This window comes from Calypte anna, chromosome 8, assembly GCF_003957555.1.
Source record: "Calypte anna isolate BGI_N300 chromosome 8, bCalAnn1_v1.p, whole genome shotgun sequence".
Lineage (NCBI taxonomy): Eukaryota > Metazoa > Chordata > Aves > Apodiformes > Trochilidae > Calypte > Calypte anna.
Window position 1 is genome coordinate 27,617,842 of NC_044254.1, and position 19,600 is coordinate 27,637,441.

Sequence of the window (19,600 nt, forward strand, 5' to 3'; positions counted from 1 at the left end):
TCCTACGGTACAGTCAAAAAACCCTTCTTGTCATTGCATAGTATTCGGGTTTTTTTTTGTTTTACTTCCTTATTTCCCTGTTTGAATTAATAGTCTTAGTCTAATGACTCAGTAAGCATTTCATCCAGAGTATTCCCCAGCTTCTGTTTCCTATACCTCTGTTAAACTGCTTCTTGAAAATGAGATTGAAAACCACCCTCAGGTGCTTGCATCTGCCTAAGCAAGCACATGTTACACGACCCTTCCAAAATCTTTTCTTCCCCCCAAGTGTTATTGTAAGCAACCTCAGTAAGTGGCATTTTTGAATGCCCAAAGACCAATTTCTGCTTCTGTAAGTAAAACAATTGGCATGTCTGTTTGTTTTGTTTTGGCAAATGGATTGGTTTAGATGAGGTTTTTTGCACAGAAATCCTTGAAAATGTCACACACAAGTGGGAAAGCTGCAAAACAAGAGAAGATGGAATGTATAGATAGATTTTGTCTTATTTGTTTCCTCTTTATTTTAATTTTAGAAAGGTTTGAGAGATTATTAAACCCCTTATTGTTTCCAGTGCTGCAAAGCAGCTCAGTAGCTTCCTCAGATAGTCATTAAGCTTCCACCTCCTTTGAAGCAACTTAGGTAATGTGAAGTTGTGTTAGTGATGTTACTGATTCCATCCTTGGCCTCAATGGATGAGAATGCTCAAAAAATTCTCTTTTATCTGTGCTGAAGCTTAGCACTGAACCTGCATAAGAACTCTTTTTGCCCTTGTGGTGGTAGCTTCAGTTATCAGGGTGTACCCATTCTTTCTGATTCGGGGCCCAAAAGAAAACCCCGTAGCTCTTTCTGTTCAGCTTCTGGCACTGAAGTGTAGCTTGCTGGACTGAAAGATCTTGTCTGGCAGATCTGGGTTCAGATATGCCAACATTTCCACTTACTTGCTTTTGCTAAAAGCCCTGTTGACTGCAAAGCTGAGCCTGGCGTTCCAATTGCTGACAGAAAACGTGGTGGGCAATTCCATGAGATATTCCACATGGAATTTTTCCTGGGGCATCTCCCTGGTGCACAGAGGCACCCCTGAGATGATGGTTTGCACTGACATTCAACAGCAGGCTGGGATGCTGGGTCAGAGCCTGCATCCAGGGAGGCTGAGAGATGGTTTTGTGTTGCTCTCAATGGAGCAGGACTGGATCTTTATTTCCCTGACAAGGCTGGAAAATGTTCATTCTGTCTCCTTCCCCTTCACACACATATTTTCTTTTCTTTATAGAATAAGTCATTTGTCTTTATCTCACCATTCACCTCTCTCTTTGATTGCAGTTAATGGAATTGTCACCTTTATGTACTCATGTTCCATTTCTCAACCTGTCTGGACTTTGGCCTCCAAAGGTTACCACTGCTAGTGAAGTAATATGATTAAGTGAGTCTTTTTAGACAGATTTATGCAAGATTTCTTCTTCAGCAAGTGTCACATCTAGTCTAGTTCTGCAAAAGAGAATATTTCAAAGATGCCAACTGTCATCTAAAACCACTAAATTGTTCTGCAGTGCTGGCTGGGAGGACTGCAGGCCAGCTCAGAGCAATGCTGATTTACACTACCTGTATTCCTACAGCCTGAAATGCTGGCTTTTGGTAATAATGAAAAAAAGAACACTCCTGTCTCACAGAAAGCACTTTTAAAATGGAATTTTCATTAGTTACTCTGTAATGAAAAAGCAAAAGGGTATATTTTAAGTGAATCTGTCCAGAATCTTGGAAAAAGAGCAGTCATTACAGGAGCCATGCTCTAAACAGAAAAAAAAAGAGCCTTGAGTTCTATTTAATGTGCAGATGTCTACAAGATATCTTCAAGTTTATAGAAAGATTTTGAGATTATAGAGGATTCACTGCACATGTATCTACTCCTCCTGCATTTGATAAGGAGCACAAATTAATCATCATTATTCTGTAATAATGCAATACCTCTTAACCCTCAGCTTTCAGGATATTTCAAAGGAGTAATGAATTGAGCCTCATGTGGTCTTGGGAGTGTGTGGTAATCTAAACTTTGATTCTTTCATTTAAAAAACAAAACATTTTCAGGACTTTGATTCTAGAGGCTGGAGATTTTGTAATTGTTCTTGAAAATATCTTCATTTGTCCTCTTGGAAAGAAACCATGTGAGTACTAGAGAAGAGTAATGAAATGGGAAAAGGTATTGAAGGAAAAGTTACTCTATTTGTCTGTACTTACAGACAGATAACTTTTTTTTTTTCTTGGCTATTTATTGGAGAAAAAAACACATCAATAGCCGAGGTACTGAAGTGACACAGGTATAAAAAAGGCAGAGCAGATCCCTGTCTGTACCTAAAAGGGTGCATATGGAATTGTTGTTTCCACTGTTCAAGTCATGAGCAAGGCATAATTTTGAACATTACACATATGTTGTGCTTCTCATGTTCAGAAAAGATGAATTCTTACTGAAAGGAGTGCAGAGAAAGCTTATTAGATAGTCCAAACCTTGCTGTTTTGAAAGTGAAAATAAATAACGTTTGATTTAGCAAAAGAACATTTAAGAAGGGATTTAAATGTTGTCTGTAAATACACTGTGGGGGGAGAACAAGTATCAGTTGTATTGAAAGAAAGTGTCAGCAAACTGTAAATACACAGGAGACAGAAATAGTGAAATTTGTTTCAATAAACAAGAGGAACAGGATAGTGGAACAAAACAGTGAAGAAGGGAGGGTATGAAGAGCTACAAACTGGAGCTCAGCATGTGTACAGAAAGCTTTATAGGATTTGATTGTCAGAGAGCAGAAATGCACTCGGGTCCATTTCTCTGGGCTTCATTTTCTGCTTTCAGTTGAACAAAACATTTTGGTATATCCACAGTACTTTGGTTCTGAACAAATGTAGAGCAGCTTGTTTGTGTCTCTGAACTCTCCACTTTCTCTCTGTGCTGCACTTCCTTGGTCAGTGGTGGCCTTAGGGCTGTGATTTGTTCCCATGGGCCAGGTGCCCACATGCCTGGGCTGGATTGGGATGTTCATACTCACTGCAGGGGAGCTGGACTAGATGACCTTTAGAGGTCTTTTCCAAGCCAAATTATTCTATGATTCCATGTCTCAGAAAAGAGACATTTGCATCCCTCTGCAGGAGGTGCAGACCTCCCGGGGAGCAAAGCTGAGCAGCAGAGCACACACTCCTCCTGTGCAATGAGCTGACTTGGAACTACAGTCAGGAGGGTGGCATTTTTTTTAAAACAAAGCAAAAACATTTGGACTAATTCAAGAAAACTCCAAATACTTCATTTCGGGTCTAATGGTCTTTCCTACCTCTCCTAGAGGCAAGGTGTTCCCAGTGGAAAGTCAGTTTTCACCCGGATTTCAGTTTTGTGGAAGTGTGTTCCATCAGAAAATAGTTCCAACGGAAAATTACTAACTGGTTCTAAGACAAAGTGACGAGCAGAGCTCTCAAAATGATTCAGTGGCAAAGCTGGAATGAGAACCCACAGCTCCTGACCACGAACCCTGTGCTCTAAACCACAAGACAACACTCATCTTTCCCTGAGCAAGGTTGTTCCTGCAGTATTTCTTCTGGGGCCAAAGTGGGAAAACTCTGGAAACGTTGCAAAAGAGCTTTTTGCTACAAGATTTCCTGCTGTAGATAATTTGGTGGGATAACGGGAAAAACCCCTGGGGCCTCTTGAGAAGCATCTGGACATGGTGGGAGTGTGAGGGTTTCCATGTGCTCCTTCCTAGGGGTGTCATGGAAGGACTTGGTGGGGTTTGGTCCTGCCCATGGCTGGAGGGTGCAGCCCCTGCTGGCACAGCTCTGTTCTCAAGGGATGTGTTTGAAGGGATCCTGCTGCCCGTCCTCATTCCATTTTAAGCAAACCTTAAATAAACTCAGGGTTTATTCCTAACATCAGGAATTTTCCAGTTTTCAGTTATGATTCTCTAATGGAGAAATCCCGAGGATAAAATCTAACTCATGGCTTGCAAGTCCTGTTTTATTTATTTAAGAAGCATTTATGGGTCAAGGTGGGGGATGTGTCAGACTGTCCTTAGTCCAGACATACCCATCTGCTTCTTTCCTTGCATTCTTTCTTCCCTGGCTCTCGGGATGGCTTCTTGCACCCCTTAAATTGCTAAACCCTTCTGCAACCCCCAGAATATCCACAGACTCTCACAGGGCAACAGGGCTGAGGCTGAGAAATACGATTTAGCAACATCCCCTTTACCAAAAAAAAAAAAAAAAAAAAAAAAAAAAGAGCCAACCCCCCTCCTTGTTTCTGTTTTATTCGCTTTTAAATTAAAGAGAAATACGATTCCCTTTCCGAGGCAAAAAAACCCTCGTATCAGTTGAATTCCTGACAGGGCACAGTGCAGGCTCGGCTTTCCAGGGCAGTGCAGCTTGACAGCTATGCCTAACACACAGCAGATCCCTTTAACAGCGCTCGGGGCGAGCTCCACACACGGGCCCCCAAATGCAAACCAGATGCCGGCACCGGCCGGCGCAGCCTTCAAAGGGGAGCGAGGGAGGCCGAGCCGCTCCCGCCTCCCCTTCCCCGCCCCGACAGGGGACGGCGACGCAAGCGCTGCCGGGCCGGAGGGCCGGGGGTGGGGGGAGCTGAGCGCAGCGGGCTTCCCGGCAGCGGCCGGCGGTCAGGAAATTGGCCTGTCAGGAAAAGCGCGGTTTCTGTAGCCCCGCTCCCTGCGCTGCTAATCTTGTGTTTCAGTTTGGACAAGTAAGTGACTGAGGCTCGCCAAGGCCCGGCTGCGAGTACCCGCGGCGGGGCGGGGCGGGGCGGATCGGGGCGGTTTCCCCTTCAGCCCATCGAGGCGGGAACCGCCCCCCTCAGGGGAGCGCGCGCTCCCTCAGCGCTGCGCGCGCCGCCGCTGACCGTTACGGCCGTTAACGGTCGAGGGACGGGCCGCGCTGCGCTGTCCTCTCCCGTTCGGCCCTGTCAGGCCCCGGCGGGCGGACAGCCCAGCCCAGCCCTGCCCCCTCTCCGGAGTTCCAGGCTGAAAGCGGAACGGAGTGGTATTCCGAGAAAACTCCTTCCCCTGTTCGTGAGGTGCTGCTGGCTGAGAAAGCGTATCTCGTTTGCGGTGTGGGTTTTTTATTTGTTGTTGTTTTTAGTGAAAAAGCCCAAAAGCTGTGGTGCCCGTGTGTAACACCCGCCTCCCCTTTCGCCTTTTTCCCCTAGGAACCTCCTCCCCTGAGCCCCCAGGCCGCACTAAGCCTGTTCAGGGCGTGCGTTGGTTGTGTGATTAAATTACTCCGAATTGGTTTCAGAGCCTGGTTTTCGCGTAGCTGATGGGGCATTATAGGTTTTACATTCTGCCTGGCTTCCCGAAGTTTGCTTTCACTGATGTTTCTCCACAGCACAGCCTATATATAACACCTAAATTTAATGAGAACGGGCCTGCCCTGTTTCACAGCCCCTTTGCGCTGACAGGATCCAGGCAGTATGGAGGGTGCGTGGCGCCCCAGGAGGCAGTTGAGGTTTCCCAGGGCTGGGGTTGGTACATCCCTTCCTCCCAGTGCCTCCTCCTGCAGACACTGGTGTAGGAGTCACCATTTTCCCTGCGGCCTTTCCCTGAGCTTTAAATGGCAGCGCTCGGGTTACCTGACGTAGGCAGATGGGACATGTACATCACTGACATGCTTATTTAATCCACCGGATCCCCAGGAGGTTTCCTTAAATGTATCTCTTGCCCTCGCTGAAGTTGGTAGTTTCCAGTCATCTATCTCTGGTACAGGGTCTTCTCACTCCTTGCTTCCACTGCTGCCTCCTTCCTCCTCTGGCAGCTCTGCTTTCTCACACCTTTGCAGCACGGTCTCCTTTGCATGGCAGTTGCTCCTGTGTTCTCATAAAGCTGTGGGCTGGCATGTGGCCCACCCCAATAACCTGGTGGAGTTTACTTGTGCTGGGCTCCAGACCTCCCTGTAATGGCCGTGTTCCTTGCTAGTGACGTGCTCTGCACCAGTTAGGAACTGGTGACCTTGCAGATTCTTGCTCTGCTGGGGTGCCTGGGACTTGTTAGCTAGTTTATTAAATTTAGCATCAGTGCCACTTCTCTGGAGAACAGTTAAGAAATAAAGGTTAGGAAAGGAGGGGGGCCCTCTCATTTCTAAGGTTCTTAGAAAGTACTAAATAGATCCTGTGAAGATGGTCTCCTCGTTTTTCATCCTCAAGTATTCCCTTACCCTGGAAGTCTGTTCCCTTAATTTATTGAAATTGACTTTTTTTCTAAAGGTACCTAGCATGGTACAAAAACATTGAAATTTTAAAGTGTCTTTAAATGTTTGCACCCCACTTTCCTTCAGGAATATGTGCTGGCATATGGTAAGAAAGGGAAGGGTGCCTGGGATAGGAGGATGAAAGGGGAAAACAGGGGAATTGGGTTCTTTTAGGTACAGCTGTTCCCAGCTGTAAGAATCAAGGCAGAAATAAATACATAGTGTCAGGAGAGACTAAATAAACCAGTGCTATGCTGGGAGGTTTTTCTGTGTATTCTTAGCTACTTTTGTTACTCTGTGTTTCTAACAGTCCTACAGTCCTAAGTTACTATTTCAAACTGTTGGTTCCTTTGAAAAAATTGTCCTCTTTGCAAATAAGAGCTCTTACCCATTTTGGTTCTTATGCTTCCTCAATAAGCCTGCCTTCTCTCTATAAGCCTTTCTTCAAGCATTCTTTAGATTCTACTAGAGGCTGATCTTTTTCCTGAGAACTAGTAGATTTACAGGAGAGGATCAGAATAGCTCGCCTGTGTGTTCCTGTATTGTGTCTTGGGCTTTTTTCTGATGACTCACGTTGAACTTTTTGCCTGGCCACTGGAATATCAAAGAGCCTGATGTGCAAAACTGACAACGGGGGCATTGCCTTCATAGAAATCTATTTCTGAGCTTAATTTTCAAAGGCAAATGTCTTTATCAGACATTGTTTGTTTGGTTGGTTTTTGTTTTGTTTTGGGGTTTTTTGGCTTATGTTTTGGTTGTCTTGAGCTCCCTTCAGTTTTCCCTCTGCATTTCCATGTGTGAAAGGGAAAGCACTCAGACTGTTCATAAAATGAACTTTGAAAATCTGTGACCTTCAGCTGTTTGAGGCAAGAAAGCTTACAGGCTCTTGGCTCCTGAGATGTTTTGAGGAAGTCATTGGAGGGAACTTACAGAGGTGTTGGTCCGATACCCTTTCAGGCTTCTCTTTGTGGGGGTTTGAAATTAGGAGACTGATTAATCTGCCTTCATTAAGAAAGAAGACTTGCATTGGTAAAAACAAAGCAAACAATACTCCTCCCTTCACCCCAGCTGTGTATAAAGGGCGGAGGAAGAGAACTCAGGAGGTTCAGATGAGCAAATGTGATTCTTTTGCTGTAAGAAAGAAGGGGATGTAGACATGTTACGCATACACGGGCTGTCTAGCGATCTGATTTTTGTGCAGATTTTGCGTTTCTTTTAACCTAAACTAATGTGCAGCCTCGCTTCCTCTTAAGTAGTTGTGACAGGAACTTCAGGGCTAGTGTTTTTGGAATTACAGCCCAAATAAATGTTTAATTTTAAAATGACAGATTAGTTAGTGCTGTCATTCTTCTTACATTCTTACTATGCAAGAGTGAACAAATACTGTATAGTAAACTGTGGATTTGGCTTATATACACGTTTGCTTCTGGGCTGAGCATCTTGAAAGAAGTGGTTTACAGCATGTCTTTAAAAATTGATTTCACCATTTCATCTACTACTGGCCTGAGTGTTCCAGTATCTGCCAGGAGTAATTATAGACAGTTGGTTCAGATGTTGCTTAAATGCGTAAGCCTTGATGGGAAATGCAGTGGATTTCAGCCAGAGTGCTAATTTTGATGTTTTGTCATTTCAGAAAACGCTGAACTCAGAACAAATTATTTTTATAGTGATCTACTGATACATAATCACCCAGCTAGGGCCAAATTCAACCTTGATATAAGACTGGAATCTAGAGATTTGATTAAAAGCTAGAGTATCATATGCTACAGTAGCATAATGGCTTTATTTACCCAGGATCCCGAGTAAGCAAATGTACCCTGCATCAAAGGTTATGGTGCTAAGGTTGCTCGAAGGGTGCAGTTTAAAGCTACATGAGCTGTAATTGTGCCTTTTCAATTGCATTGTACTCCAATTTAAATTTTATAATTTGAACACGTTTTGTAAATTAATATTATTGTGCCAGGGATGTGTTAACTGCATGCTTATTTTTTTGTTGTTGTGTTGTTTATTGTATTTGTTTCTCCATTTCTCTTATAGCTTAGAAGAGAACCAGAAAATACAAAAGTCACAGTACAAAAATCTTCCTCTCAGTTACAGGCAATGAACAGAGATCGTGCTTTCTGTCCAGTGTGGGTTACAGTGACAGAGATACAGAAATAAGAAGGATCTTCCTTAGCATTAGATTAATAAGCTGATGGATCCAACCACTTGGATCCATCAGTCATTTTGGAGCCTGTTGCCCCCTTTCAACTAGTCATGAAGCTGTTACAGCTAGAATTTATGTAATAATCAGATGGCATTTTTTCCCCTCACAGTCAATGTAAACAAGATAGTGTCTCCTTTCAGAGCTTCAAGCATTCTGCAGTGTCATTTGGGACATGTCTGTCTGCCAGATCATTAGCACAGCCTTAAGGGATGTGTGCAGCTGCAGTGTCAGAGGAGGGAATGGATCTGAGTAGGTTGGTGTGCGTGAATTGTATTGATCGCAGGTTCTAGGGGTGTGGTGAAGAAGGGGTGTTGCTACGTATACCCTTTGAATTCTTTAGGTTTTTCTGCGTGAGAATTGTGTCTTGGCATAAACTGATCAACATTTCCTCTGTTTGACAAATTGCAGGTTATGGCAAACATTCAAAATCCTGCAGATGTGTGAGTGCACCTGTGATGTTTTCAAGTGTCAAGAGTTTAATCCTGAACTACTAACACGGTTGGGAGTTTAGCCACAGACTTTAATGGATGCAGGATTAGACCTTGCTTTTGAAGTGATGTCCGAGTCCAAGCAGGGCCAAGAGAGCTCTGAAGGGATTTAGAGGTGTTGGATTTCCCTGGTAGTATGTGTCGTTTCTTCTGATCTCATTTTGTGTTCTTGTGGCTCTTCGCTCAGCCTTCCTTTTTCCTGAGAGCTCCTCTCTGCAGCTGTTTCCTGCAGTTCCTGGTGTTAGCCGAGCAGTGGAGCAGAGGGGGCTGAACTTGTTTCTGTGGTGCAGCATAGTTACAGGCTGGGGAGCAAATGGGGCAGCCCAGTTTACCACTGCTAGATTGATAAACTGTCTCTGACTGGGCAGCTTTGCTGGGATCTTCCTGATGGGGTGAGCAGTAGTCTTAAATCTTCTCCAAGCAAATAGTTGAGAGGAGCTCCCAGATTCTGCTGTTTAGATGCCCTTTGAAGGCCAGAAGTTCCAAATCCCTGGCCTTCCATAGCAGGTTTTCTCTGTTCCTGTCACTTGACAATAATGTGTTTTTCTACTGTGAGCATCTCTGAGCAGTATCTCTATGCAGTCTTGATATAGTTACTTGCTGCTTACTTGTACTTACTACTCCACTGTATTATGGTACTTATTATTGCCACATTGTGAGCAGTCAGTGAGCAGAAAAATGCCTTTTGCTTTACCTGATCGTGTCAAGACTGAGTTCAGCTCATCACTTGTGATCTGCAGATAGCTGCAGTGAACCTTCTGGGGACAGCTCAGGATGCAATATAATCATGACTGCATGGAGAAGGTGAATTGGGAGCAATTGCTTAATGTCTCCTCTAGCTCAGGAACTCAGACACATCAGACAAAACAACCAGGTGGCACGCTCACAACAAGTGGAAGGACTTTTTCTTGCAATGTTTACACAGAACTCTGTAGCTCACTGCCAAAGTAGTTTGCAGTTGCAGAAGTTTCCCTGTATTCATACAGACCACAAACAAATTCAGAGAAGAAAAAGCCTTCAAGGTCTGCTAATCCTAAAGATAAAATTTCTGGCTCAGGAAGTGCCTCTACTATAGATAGCAGGAGGAAGACTGTGTCCTGGGGACGTATCACTGGATGAGAAGGGCAGACATGCTTTTCTTAATTCTTATGCTGTTTGTGGCAGGGTACTGTCCCTAATTGGACCTTTCATCTGACCCAGAGCAGCCATGCTCTTCTCTAATACTGTTGCTTTTATGTTTTGTTGCTCTTACAGGCTCTATCTGTCAGTATGAGTTAAAGAGAGGAACTGGAAGGCAAGTGCCATTTTTATGGTTTAGTACAAATTTCTTCTAGAGCAGCCTATAAAGATGTATAAAACTATGCAACCCTGTTGTACATTTATGAGCTTGATATTTGTTGACACCAGTCATGCTGATATCTTTCTGATGTTCATAAGTGACATATCTATGTAGGCAGTAGGATCTGAAAATAAGCAAATTTTGGATCTCATTTAAAAAAAAAAATTGCTTAGTCATTTTCATTTGTCCTCTAACCAGAATAAACTTGTTTATGTCTTGCTTTACATCACAGCAGGTGGAATTAGTTTGGTCTGAAAGTATTTAAAATACAAAAGATATAATTAAAGGGCAGAAGGCAGTGATGAAGTAATGGCTTTGTCTTGGACATTGAGGAAGGGGAAAAAAAAAAAGATAAGGAGAGACATTACAGAAGATTAGTGCATAGTGAATAATTTATAGAGAGAAAAGGAGATACTAGAAAGTAGTAGAATATTTTCAGAGCTGTGATGGGATTTATTGAGACTCCATTACTGTTGGGGAGGGCAATTAAGAAGGCTTTGGTGGAAAAGTCCAGGTATTATGGGATTGGGTCTGATTCTTCTACAAAAATGAGGTCTCTTCCACTATTTGCAGCTGCTTTTTCTTGTTTTAAGATGTGAGAAAGCTCCTTTACTAGAGAACTGTGATGGAATTAAATAATCTAGAAGCGCTTGGTTTTTAGTGAAGAGACATACTTTCTCCAGCTTGGTTTTTAATTATTCCAGGTTTGCTATTGTTAACATAGCCCTCACATTCCTAAAACGGAGATCTCCTGCATGTACGTGTTTCTGTTTTGGGAAGGGAAAAGAGGAGATGAAGTGTGCTTTTGTTCCTTCTTTTTATTTTGTTTGCTGTTGGGTAGCTGAAAAATAAATGCTTGTTAATAGTTATAGCATAACCCCTTGGGCATTTAAAGCTATTATTCTATATTAGTACTGCCCTTCAACTCAGCGTTAGAATTCCCCATCTGCTCCCACTCTCCCACACAGACATGTGCCTTCTTTGTCTCTTCACATCCAAACAGGAATTAAAAATCCTGGAAGAGGAAAGGGAGTTCACTGTCTTCAAGAAGAGATTTGCCACTCTACCATGACCAGTTTTCTTAGTTTACTGTGAAGGTAGAAAGCCAGCAAAGTGGTGAATTTCCAATATAATGTCAAAAATGATTGTTTCATTCTCCTTCCTTTCTCCAACTGAAAAGCAGCTTTTATTTAACATGTTTATATCATTTCACATGAAGTTTATGAAGCCTAATTTGAGCCTGCTAATCTATTTCCCAGTAATCCATAGAAAAGCACAGCTGCAGTAATAAAAACATACTATTTATCCATGATCTCTCGCCTGGACAGCCTGCAGTGTTCCAAAGATCAAAGTTTAAAACCAATGTGCCAGTCTTTCCTGATTCCTTGTACTTGAGCACACGATAGCACAGAATCTAACCCTGCTGCAAATAAATACCTCTGCTGAGCTCCAACTTGGTGTGAGTGTGCAGCCTTCCTCTACCCTAGCTCTAACAGAAAGGTACGTCCTGGCAACTTGATAGCCATGAAGTAAAGTAGGACAAACTGGGTTTAGTAGTTAGTTGTAATGAAACAGTCGTCTGGTTACTTAGTCATTCCATTTAAATTAAAGTAAGCAATGTTAAGGATTTTCTTTTTTTAAGAGAAATATTTTTGCAAATTACTGTTTCACCCCTTTTTTTTTTTTTTTTTTTTTTCTTCTTTCTTCATTGCCTATGTGGGAAAACTAGCACATTTATTTAAGGATAAACTGGGAAGTCTGTGGTTTCCAGCACGCACATTTTGAATAATATTTATACAGACTATTATTTAATGGGCCATATAAATATTTATCATAGGCTGTAGCCCTTTGATCATAAATGCTTGTTTAAAAAGCCATTCTGTCCCTGCTGTGATTTGCAAAGAATGAGGCCATTGCTGGTTTAGTGCTAGGAGGGAATTTTGGATTCTTATCCTGTCTTAGGAGTTATAATCATAGACTAAAACAGTAAAGCTGGATATATCTTTGGAAAAAATTTTTTTTTCTTTCTCCCTTTCTTTCTGTTTGCACATTCAAATAATAATCTGTAAATATGAGACTCTCTAATGGTACAATCCCAGGCAAAGCTGTATTGAAGTTTTGGAGGCCTCTTTTCTTGTCTTTGAGAAGCCAGGCTTCCTGAGTTAGGTACTTTAGGGGCACAGAAGGTAGTGGTATTATCACCACTGTTTTCCACCACTTTAGAAGTCCCTAAAACTGCGTCATCCATATTCCAAATATTTTGGTGTCATTTTAGGAATGGTGTGCATGAGGAATTGACCTGTCTGACTGGACCTTCAGGACTTATTATTTAAACTGTGTTTCTGGTTTGCTGTTTTCCTTATGATTGTTTTGACTGCAGAAGCTTTATGCTAAGAGATCAGTAGATACAAAATACAAAACAAAGTTGTATTTGCACAACAAAGTTTTCTTTGCACATTGGTATCCAGATTCCAAAGCAAGAAGTTTGTGCTGGGACCTCCTACCTCTGAGTTCCATTGAAGTGTTTCTTCATTTCTGATTTGGAGCTTCCTCTTTTACCAGAGGAACAATCTGTAAACAAAGCTGGATAACAGCTTTTGTCTTTCAATTCTTATTAAAGTACTGTGGCTAAATATTTTCCACCAAGCTCACTTCGGAGTCCTTAGCTTCTCAATAAATACTTTTAAGCAGAGTCCCAGATTGGTGACACTTATGACCTAGAGATAACAGAGATTTTTATGCATATGATTGACAAGTAGGTGGTATTCCAAGTGACTGGTATTCCAGAAAAACCCTTGGCATAAAATGACAATTTTGCAAGCAGATCAGATCCAATTGCAGGGGTGCAGGGGTGCTATACTTTGAAACTGCCGTGGTAACTTTGTGCTTGCCATGCTTGAAAAAAAGGATTAATACTTACCTTTAGCCTTTTTTTTTTTTTTTTTTTTTTTTTTAAATATTGATGTATTGCATTGTAAATGTAGGTGAGCTTGTAGGCTGAACTTGATTCAGAAAAAGGCAAGTTTAAATAGGTTTATGGTTCTTGGTTTTGGACTCTTACTGAACTCTTCCTTGTTAGTTGTCCACAGCTATACGAAACCAAAGTAGTGGATATGCATAGACTGATATGTACTGCTTGAGCTCACAAACAAACTCTGCTTCTTGTGCAGTCACTCACTTGTGAGTCCTGTTTGCTTAGTAAGGGAAAAAAAGGAAAGTAAACATTACAGGGACTGATTGGATTCCAGGTTTCAAATGTTTGTGGGAAGAATCCAATGCAAAGCCATAATTTGAAGTGCTGAGTAGGAGGTACTATGAGCTTAATTTTCCAACATCTGTTAAGCTTGTTCTCAAAGTAGCAAAAACACATTAATGAGCTAAAATTAAGGCTGCCATACAAGGAAGAGAAATAAAAGTTTAGAGTAATATTATGTGCGTGTGAGAAGGAGGCAGGATGTGAAATACTCCTTTTACTATTTGTGTTTTGTGAAAAGCAAGTAAAACTTGCCTATAGTTAAAAATATCTACTTTGCAGCTTGTGGTTTATTCTCTTCTTTTTATGAGTCAGCAGCTTAAGGCAGTGCTGAAATAGGGAAAAAGAGGGAAATCTGTGAGATAGTATCAGAGACAGTCTTATGCAATTTCTGTATAGTAAAATTTACTGCAAGTAGCTAGCAGCATCTGCAGCCATCCATTTAAGCTTTGAGGAGATGGAGGGCAAAATTAAAAAGTCAACATTTGCTGTAAGTATCCCCAGCTGACAGATGCAGTATTAATGACTGATACTCAGAGGTATCAGTGTCCTCTCTGTGACAGAGACATCAGCTTTTGTTAGACCAGGTTCTAGAGCCAGGGCCAGGAAAACAGAACAAGCTTTCTTGCCAGTATTCCTAGGTGTGTTAGACTCCTGGCTCACTGCTTGAGCAGATGACCTTGCTTAACAAGTGTGTATTGCACCTAATCTACTGGCAGAATGTGTATGGTGAACGGGAGCAGGTAGAGCAGTATGCTCTTCAGCTTTGAGTTTGTTCTAGTTTCTGGTATTGTTAGAAGCAAATGATGTGCACAACTTCTAGTGCCCCTGCCATGGTGGCTGCAGAACGTGGTATGAAAACAGCTCTGGTTTGTACCAGCCTGTTGAGGTGCTTTAGTGATGAGCTCCCTGGGCTGATGATGTCCAAAGAACAAACAAAAAGCCAGTCCCTTGCCCTCAGCAGTGGTGGGCTGAGCATGAAATGTGAGAGATTCAGGCAGTTCAAAGTGATTGTATGGAACAGGTTGTGATAACAGATCTAATCACATTTCCATGAGCCATTTAAGGGGCAAGTTGAGAAGAAGCTTGGGTAATATTTTTTTTAGCCAAGGTTTTGGTTTACACTATGTGCAGATTGTCCTAATTCAGCAGTTACACTGCTTGATTATAATGCAGGGATTATGCTTTGAGTGTTCTGAGAATAGGGGACTTTTTTTCCCCCTCCTTTTTTTCTTTCTTTATTTCACCTTTTACCTTTTGTGATAGACTTGTAGTAGGCATGAACAGCAGTGGTCACAACTATAGATGTCAACAGCCATTTGCATTGTGGCAACACTGTGTTCAGACTGATACCCAAGACTTGTATTTGAGATGTTTTTTTGGGTTTTTTGGAGAGAAGGAAGACTTGATTTTCTGTCTTGAAGAAATTAAGGAAAAAACATTGCTTCCGAAGCTGAGCCCCAGTTTCTGTGGCTCTATGATCAGCAATAATTGCCTGAAGGTAGAAAGAAGAGTTTCACCATTTTCTGTTCCTCTGCTTTTTCTACCAGCCTTTTGGTGTACTTTTGGTGTACCACTAAACTCTAGCTCTTAAAACAAAACAAAACAAAAGGATTAATTTGAAACGTGAATAATTGTGTTGTTCTACCAAGCAGTACTTTCCAACTCTTTCGCTCCTTGGGTCCATGTCCTTCCCTCTAACCGACCCATCCTGCATATACAGAAATAATCTAGGGCACTTCTTCAGGAGAGATGGGCTGGCTTTAAGTAGAACCATTTTGGTTCTTATAAATACTGTGTATCCATCAAATTGTTATTGATCTATTAATTTTCTGGAAATTAGAAGCTATGTGTCATCTGAGTTTTGTGTGCTTCAGAGGCTAAATAGATTCATACAGGCACTAAACTTGGTACTCATCTGACATTTCAAATACTTTGTCTCATCTCTTAGCATTCTTCCAGCTTGATTAAGATGTAAATTCTAACTATTAATTAAGAACAAACTGTGAGAAGTTACGCATAGTTCATTTGTCACTGTACTAAATGTCAGCTAGTTAAATTTAATAGAGAGAAATAAGCATCTCATTGTGAATAATTGAATTAATTTACTTAACTGTACTTTGATCTTGTCGATGGTCAGAGAATAGGCAGAGGTGGGATGCTCTCATAAACCAACAATTTTTCAGCAAATTATTTTCTGAATCTTTTAAATTGTGTACATTGGTGGGAAAAAGTTCTTAAAACCTAACAAGTTTTGGTTTTCACATGGGTTTTTTTTCTTTTTTTCTTTTTTTTTTTTTTTTTCTGGGCGGGGAAGGGCTCAAAATTAGGTAATTTATACCAGATTATCATTTACTTACTTTAATTATTGTCACCACACCATTTTATTTGGGAGGGGAAATGGTTTTCAGATTCTGCAGAAATTGAGCCTGACTCACCATCTCATCCAGCAGTAATATGCTGCTCCTCTGCATTTTTTTAATTTCTGTTTGGGTTTTTTTGTTTGGTTTTTTTGTGTGTTTTTTTGTTTTTGGCAAATCAGCAAATGCCAGAATTCAGGAAAAAAACCAGAAGAAATCTCCATTCTGTGTAAAGCACCAGCTCCTGATTGCTGCTGAGTTTGGATCTGCATCCTTCCTTCCATGTCTCTTTCCCTCTTTCTCTTTCTGTGGGATGATGCTGTATGAGCACAGTTCAATTCCTTGATTGTCTGGGTGCATTAACTTTATCATAGCACACATATTCTTACATGCAAATTTACAGTTTACTTTTCAGGAGATTCTGTGCCATGCAAATAGTATACAAACATTTGAAGAAAATTAAGTACAACTAATGCAAGACTTGAAAACTCAAGTTACTTAAAAAAAATGCCAAGTGAAGGCTTGCTGCAAAAAAGAGTAACCAGCCAAGGGGTGCCTGCAGTGCATCCCTCCTGTCCTGTTCAGCACAGCTTTCCCTTATCTGTCATCTTATCTGCTTTTAAACCTTTTTTTTTTTTTTTTTTTTTTTTTTTTTCCCAGTTTTCCCACAACAGGTATTATTAAAAATGCACAGTATGAAGCAGGACCCAATAAAATATTACATTGGAATTGATGTTGGGTCAGGAAGCGTTCGTGCGGCTTTGGTAGATGAATTTGGGACAGTAGTGGCACATGCAGAGCAGCCAATCCAAATTTGGGAGCCCCAAACAGACCACTACGAGCAATCCTCTGCTGACATCTGGACTGCTTGTTGCTCAGTCACAAAGGTATGTGAAAAAAAAAGTAAATGAATCATAGAATTGGCTGGGTTGGACGGGACCTCAGAGATCATCAAGTCCAACCCTTGATCCACTACCACTGCAGTTCCCAGCCCATGGCACTGAGTGCCACATCCAGTCTCTTTTTAAATATCTCCAGGGATGGAGAATCCACTACTTCCCTGGGCAGCCCATTCCAGTGCTTGATCACTCTCTCCGTAAAGAAATTCTTTCTAATATCTAACCTAAACTTCCCCTGGCAAATGTCTTGCAGGTACCTCTTGTAGTTTTGGAAGTTGAAGACTTTCCGGTTACTGGCCTTTAACATCCAGTTATGTGTTTCTGTATAACTTGTAACTATCCTTGTGCACTAAAGGCAACTTGATGTAACCTCACCATTTCTGTTACACAGGAAAGGAGCTGAAGGCCAGGCTGAATCAAGCTTGTACTGCAACTGAAAATAGAGTGCAAGGCCTTCCTTTGAGCTGTCAGCTCAGGGAAAGGACTTAAGGCTGCTTTCAGGATTCATCTCTGTGGGTTTTGTTTTGTTGGTGTGTGTTGTAGCTATGAGACAGTTCTCTGGGGAGTCAAGGTTGCTCAGCACCTGGTAATTTAAAGATGTGCATTGTGCTGCACTGGAGTCACAGAGGCATTTGGTGTAGAAAAGTTGTATTATCTGGTTTGTGGATGCTGCCTAACACAGTGTCTCTCACCTGTGATTCTATTAAGGTGCCTGTCCATTATTCTAAGACAAAAATAAATTATGCATTTTGTGGATTGTGTCAAGCATAAAACCAGATTGAAATAAACCTAAGTGTAAGGGGAAGTTTGTAACTTCTGATCTAAGGGTCTGCCTGCATGTACTGGTGGTAAAAGGGAATTAATCAGTGACCTTGCTTGACAGTGCATGTGTAGGCCATTTCATCGCTCTTAGTAAAGCCCCAGCCTTCTCCATGTTCTAAGGTTGGCTTTTTAAATATTCATGATGTGCTTGGTAATTTGGAGATGGACAGTTCACCCATTCTCTTGTTATTGATCAGCCTTTTCAAACATTAATGAGCTTGGCTCTGCAGAAATGCCCTGAGATGAAGGAGACGCAGTGAGGGGGAAGGAAGGAAAAGAAGGGAGTGACAGGAGTGATAAGGAAAACCAGCTTGATGATAAAGCAGAGCAAATCTTTTATTCTGCTTACTTGATTTTTCTCTTTGTGAATTGGTTTGCTCTTGCTTTGGCCTTCTTTAAATACAATTTCTTATATGTAAGCAATAAAATATGGTCTGAAACCATAGCTTTACAGAGCCAGTAAAAGACTGGCACCATAGCAAGTCTAGTGAAAGTCTTTCATTATAGTATTAATTAAAGTAATGATATTTTTATTGTTGCTGAGAAGTGGCAATTTATTACTGCATTACATTTTAGGTGTCTTGCAACCTCATTTGGCACTTAATCCATGTGAGTGTTGTGTTTTCTTTTCCAGTGCTCCTGGAAACCATGAAGTTTAGGCCTTTTGTGGGGTTGTGGTGATTTTTTTGGAAAATCTTTCAAAAAGTATCCTGTCCAATCTCTTGGTAGCAAAGCTTTTGAAAAGGTGTGCATTGCAGAAGTATTATAACTGCTACAGGTTTTGGCCAACTTTTATTTTTGGGATACTTCACTATTGCAAGACAAAAAACTGTGGCACAATATTACCAGAGCAATTCTAGAAAAGTCACTGCTTCCACAGGTGGGAACTGGGTGAAGTCACTGATGGAAACACTTGGCCCTAACCCTGTATCCATGTCTCACATGCATCTCAACTCCAAGCTTTTAGAAAAGAGAGAAAATTAACAAATTTTCTGCTACCTTCATTTTTTGATATTTTCATGCTTCCTGCTTTCATCCAAGGCTGTGGCTAGATGGATTAAAAAGCTATTAAAAAGCTTTTTCTGGACCTTTGCATTCAGTTTAGAAAGCAAAAGATTTTTTAAATTTGGATTTTTAATTAAAGATATTAAATAATACCAAATGTCAAAAACTTTGGAGTTTGAGCTTGCATTTCTTGCAACAAAATAAATTGTTATTAATTTTCAGTACTGTTTAGTACTTGTTACCTGCACATATATTGATACATTTATATTCATGGGTGCTGTGTATGTTTGCAGAAAGTTGTCTGTGGAGTAGATTCCAGCCGGATTCGAGGGATTGGTTTTGATGCTACATGTTCTCTTGTTGTTGTGGATAAACAATTCCAACCTTTGGCTGTCAACTGTGAAGGTAGGACTCCAGCAAGTTCCTGTGCATGTTTTGCCACTGATGTTAGTGAATTTACAATTTAATCCAAATGCCAAGTTATGGATGATAGAGATCTATTTCTTAGGGTGACTTTTTTCTGGCTTTACTATTTTTGTTCTACTGCAAAATTCAATTTGAGATGAGAATTACAAACTGTTTGGCTAAATGTTTGACATCCTAAGATCAAATTCATTCATCTTGGTTCAGACAGACTGCTTCTTGGAGAAATTTGTAGTGAAATGAGGCAACCAGGTGCCACTAATTGCCAGGGAGTGAGCATGAGCTTGTGTCAAGCCCACCTGTGCCTAATTAGGGTGGGCCCCCACTGGGCATGAGCAGGACCAGGGGGCCAATAAAAGGTACTCAGTGGGGGCCCACCCTAATTAGGCACAGGTGGGCTTGACACAAGCTCATGCTCACTCCCTGGCAATTAGTGGCACCTGGTTGCCTCATTTCACTACAGAAATTTATACTTTCTTTTTTTTTCTACCTATAATCTCCTCCTTTGGACTTTACTGATCACAGATTTTATAGTGTGTATAAATGCTCATCACCACTGGCTAAAGGAATGCTAAAAATGTAGTGTTATTACTGCTT

General features: G+C 41.3%; 1 protein-coding gene across 13 annotated transcripts in view; it reads left to right on the plus strand.

Moving 5' to 3' along the window:
* The window catches only part of FGGY (FGGY carbohydrate kinase domain containing), a 298,819-nt gene that overhangs the window by 165,824 nt on the left and 113,395 nt on the right, over window positions 1–19,600 (plus strand). For 8 of the 13 annotated variants that reach the window (XM_030455591.1, XM_030455592.1, XM_030455587.1 and 5 more), the window contains 2 exons: window positions 16,515–16,741; window positions 18,874–18,985. In XM_030455591.1, coding sequence (XP_030311451.1) covers window positions 16,515–16,741; window positions 18,874–18,985 — 339 coding nt within the window. Of the gene's footprint in view, window positions 1–4,567; window positions 4,710–4,851; window positions 5,040–11,661; window positions 11,742–16,514; window positions 16,742–18,873; window positions 18,986–19,600 lie in introns of those variants that run through there. The other 5 variants (XM_030455594.1, XM_030455599.1, XM_030455598.1 and 2 more) reach the window with 5 other exon arrangements.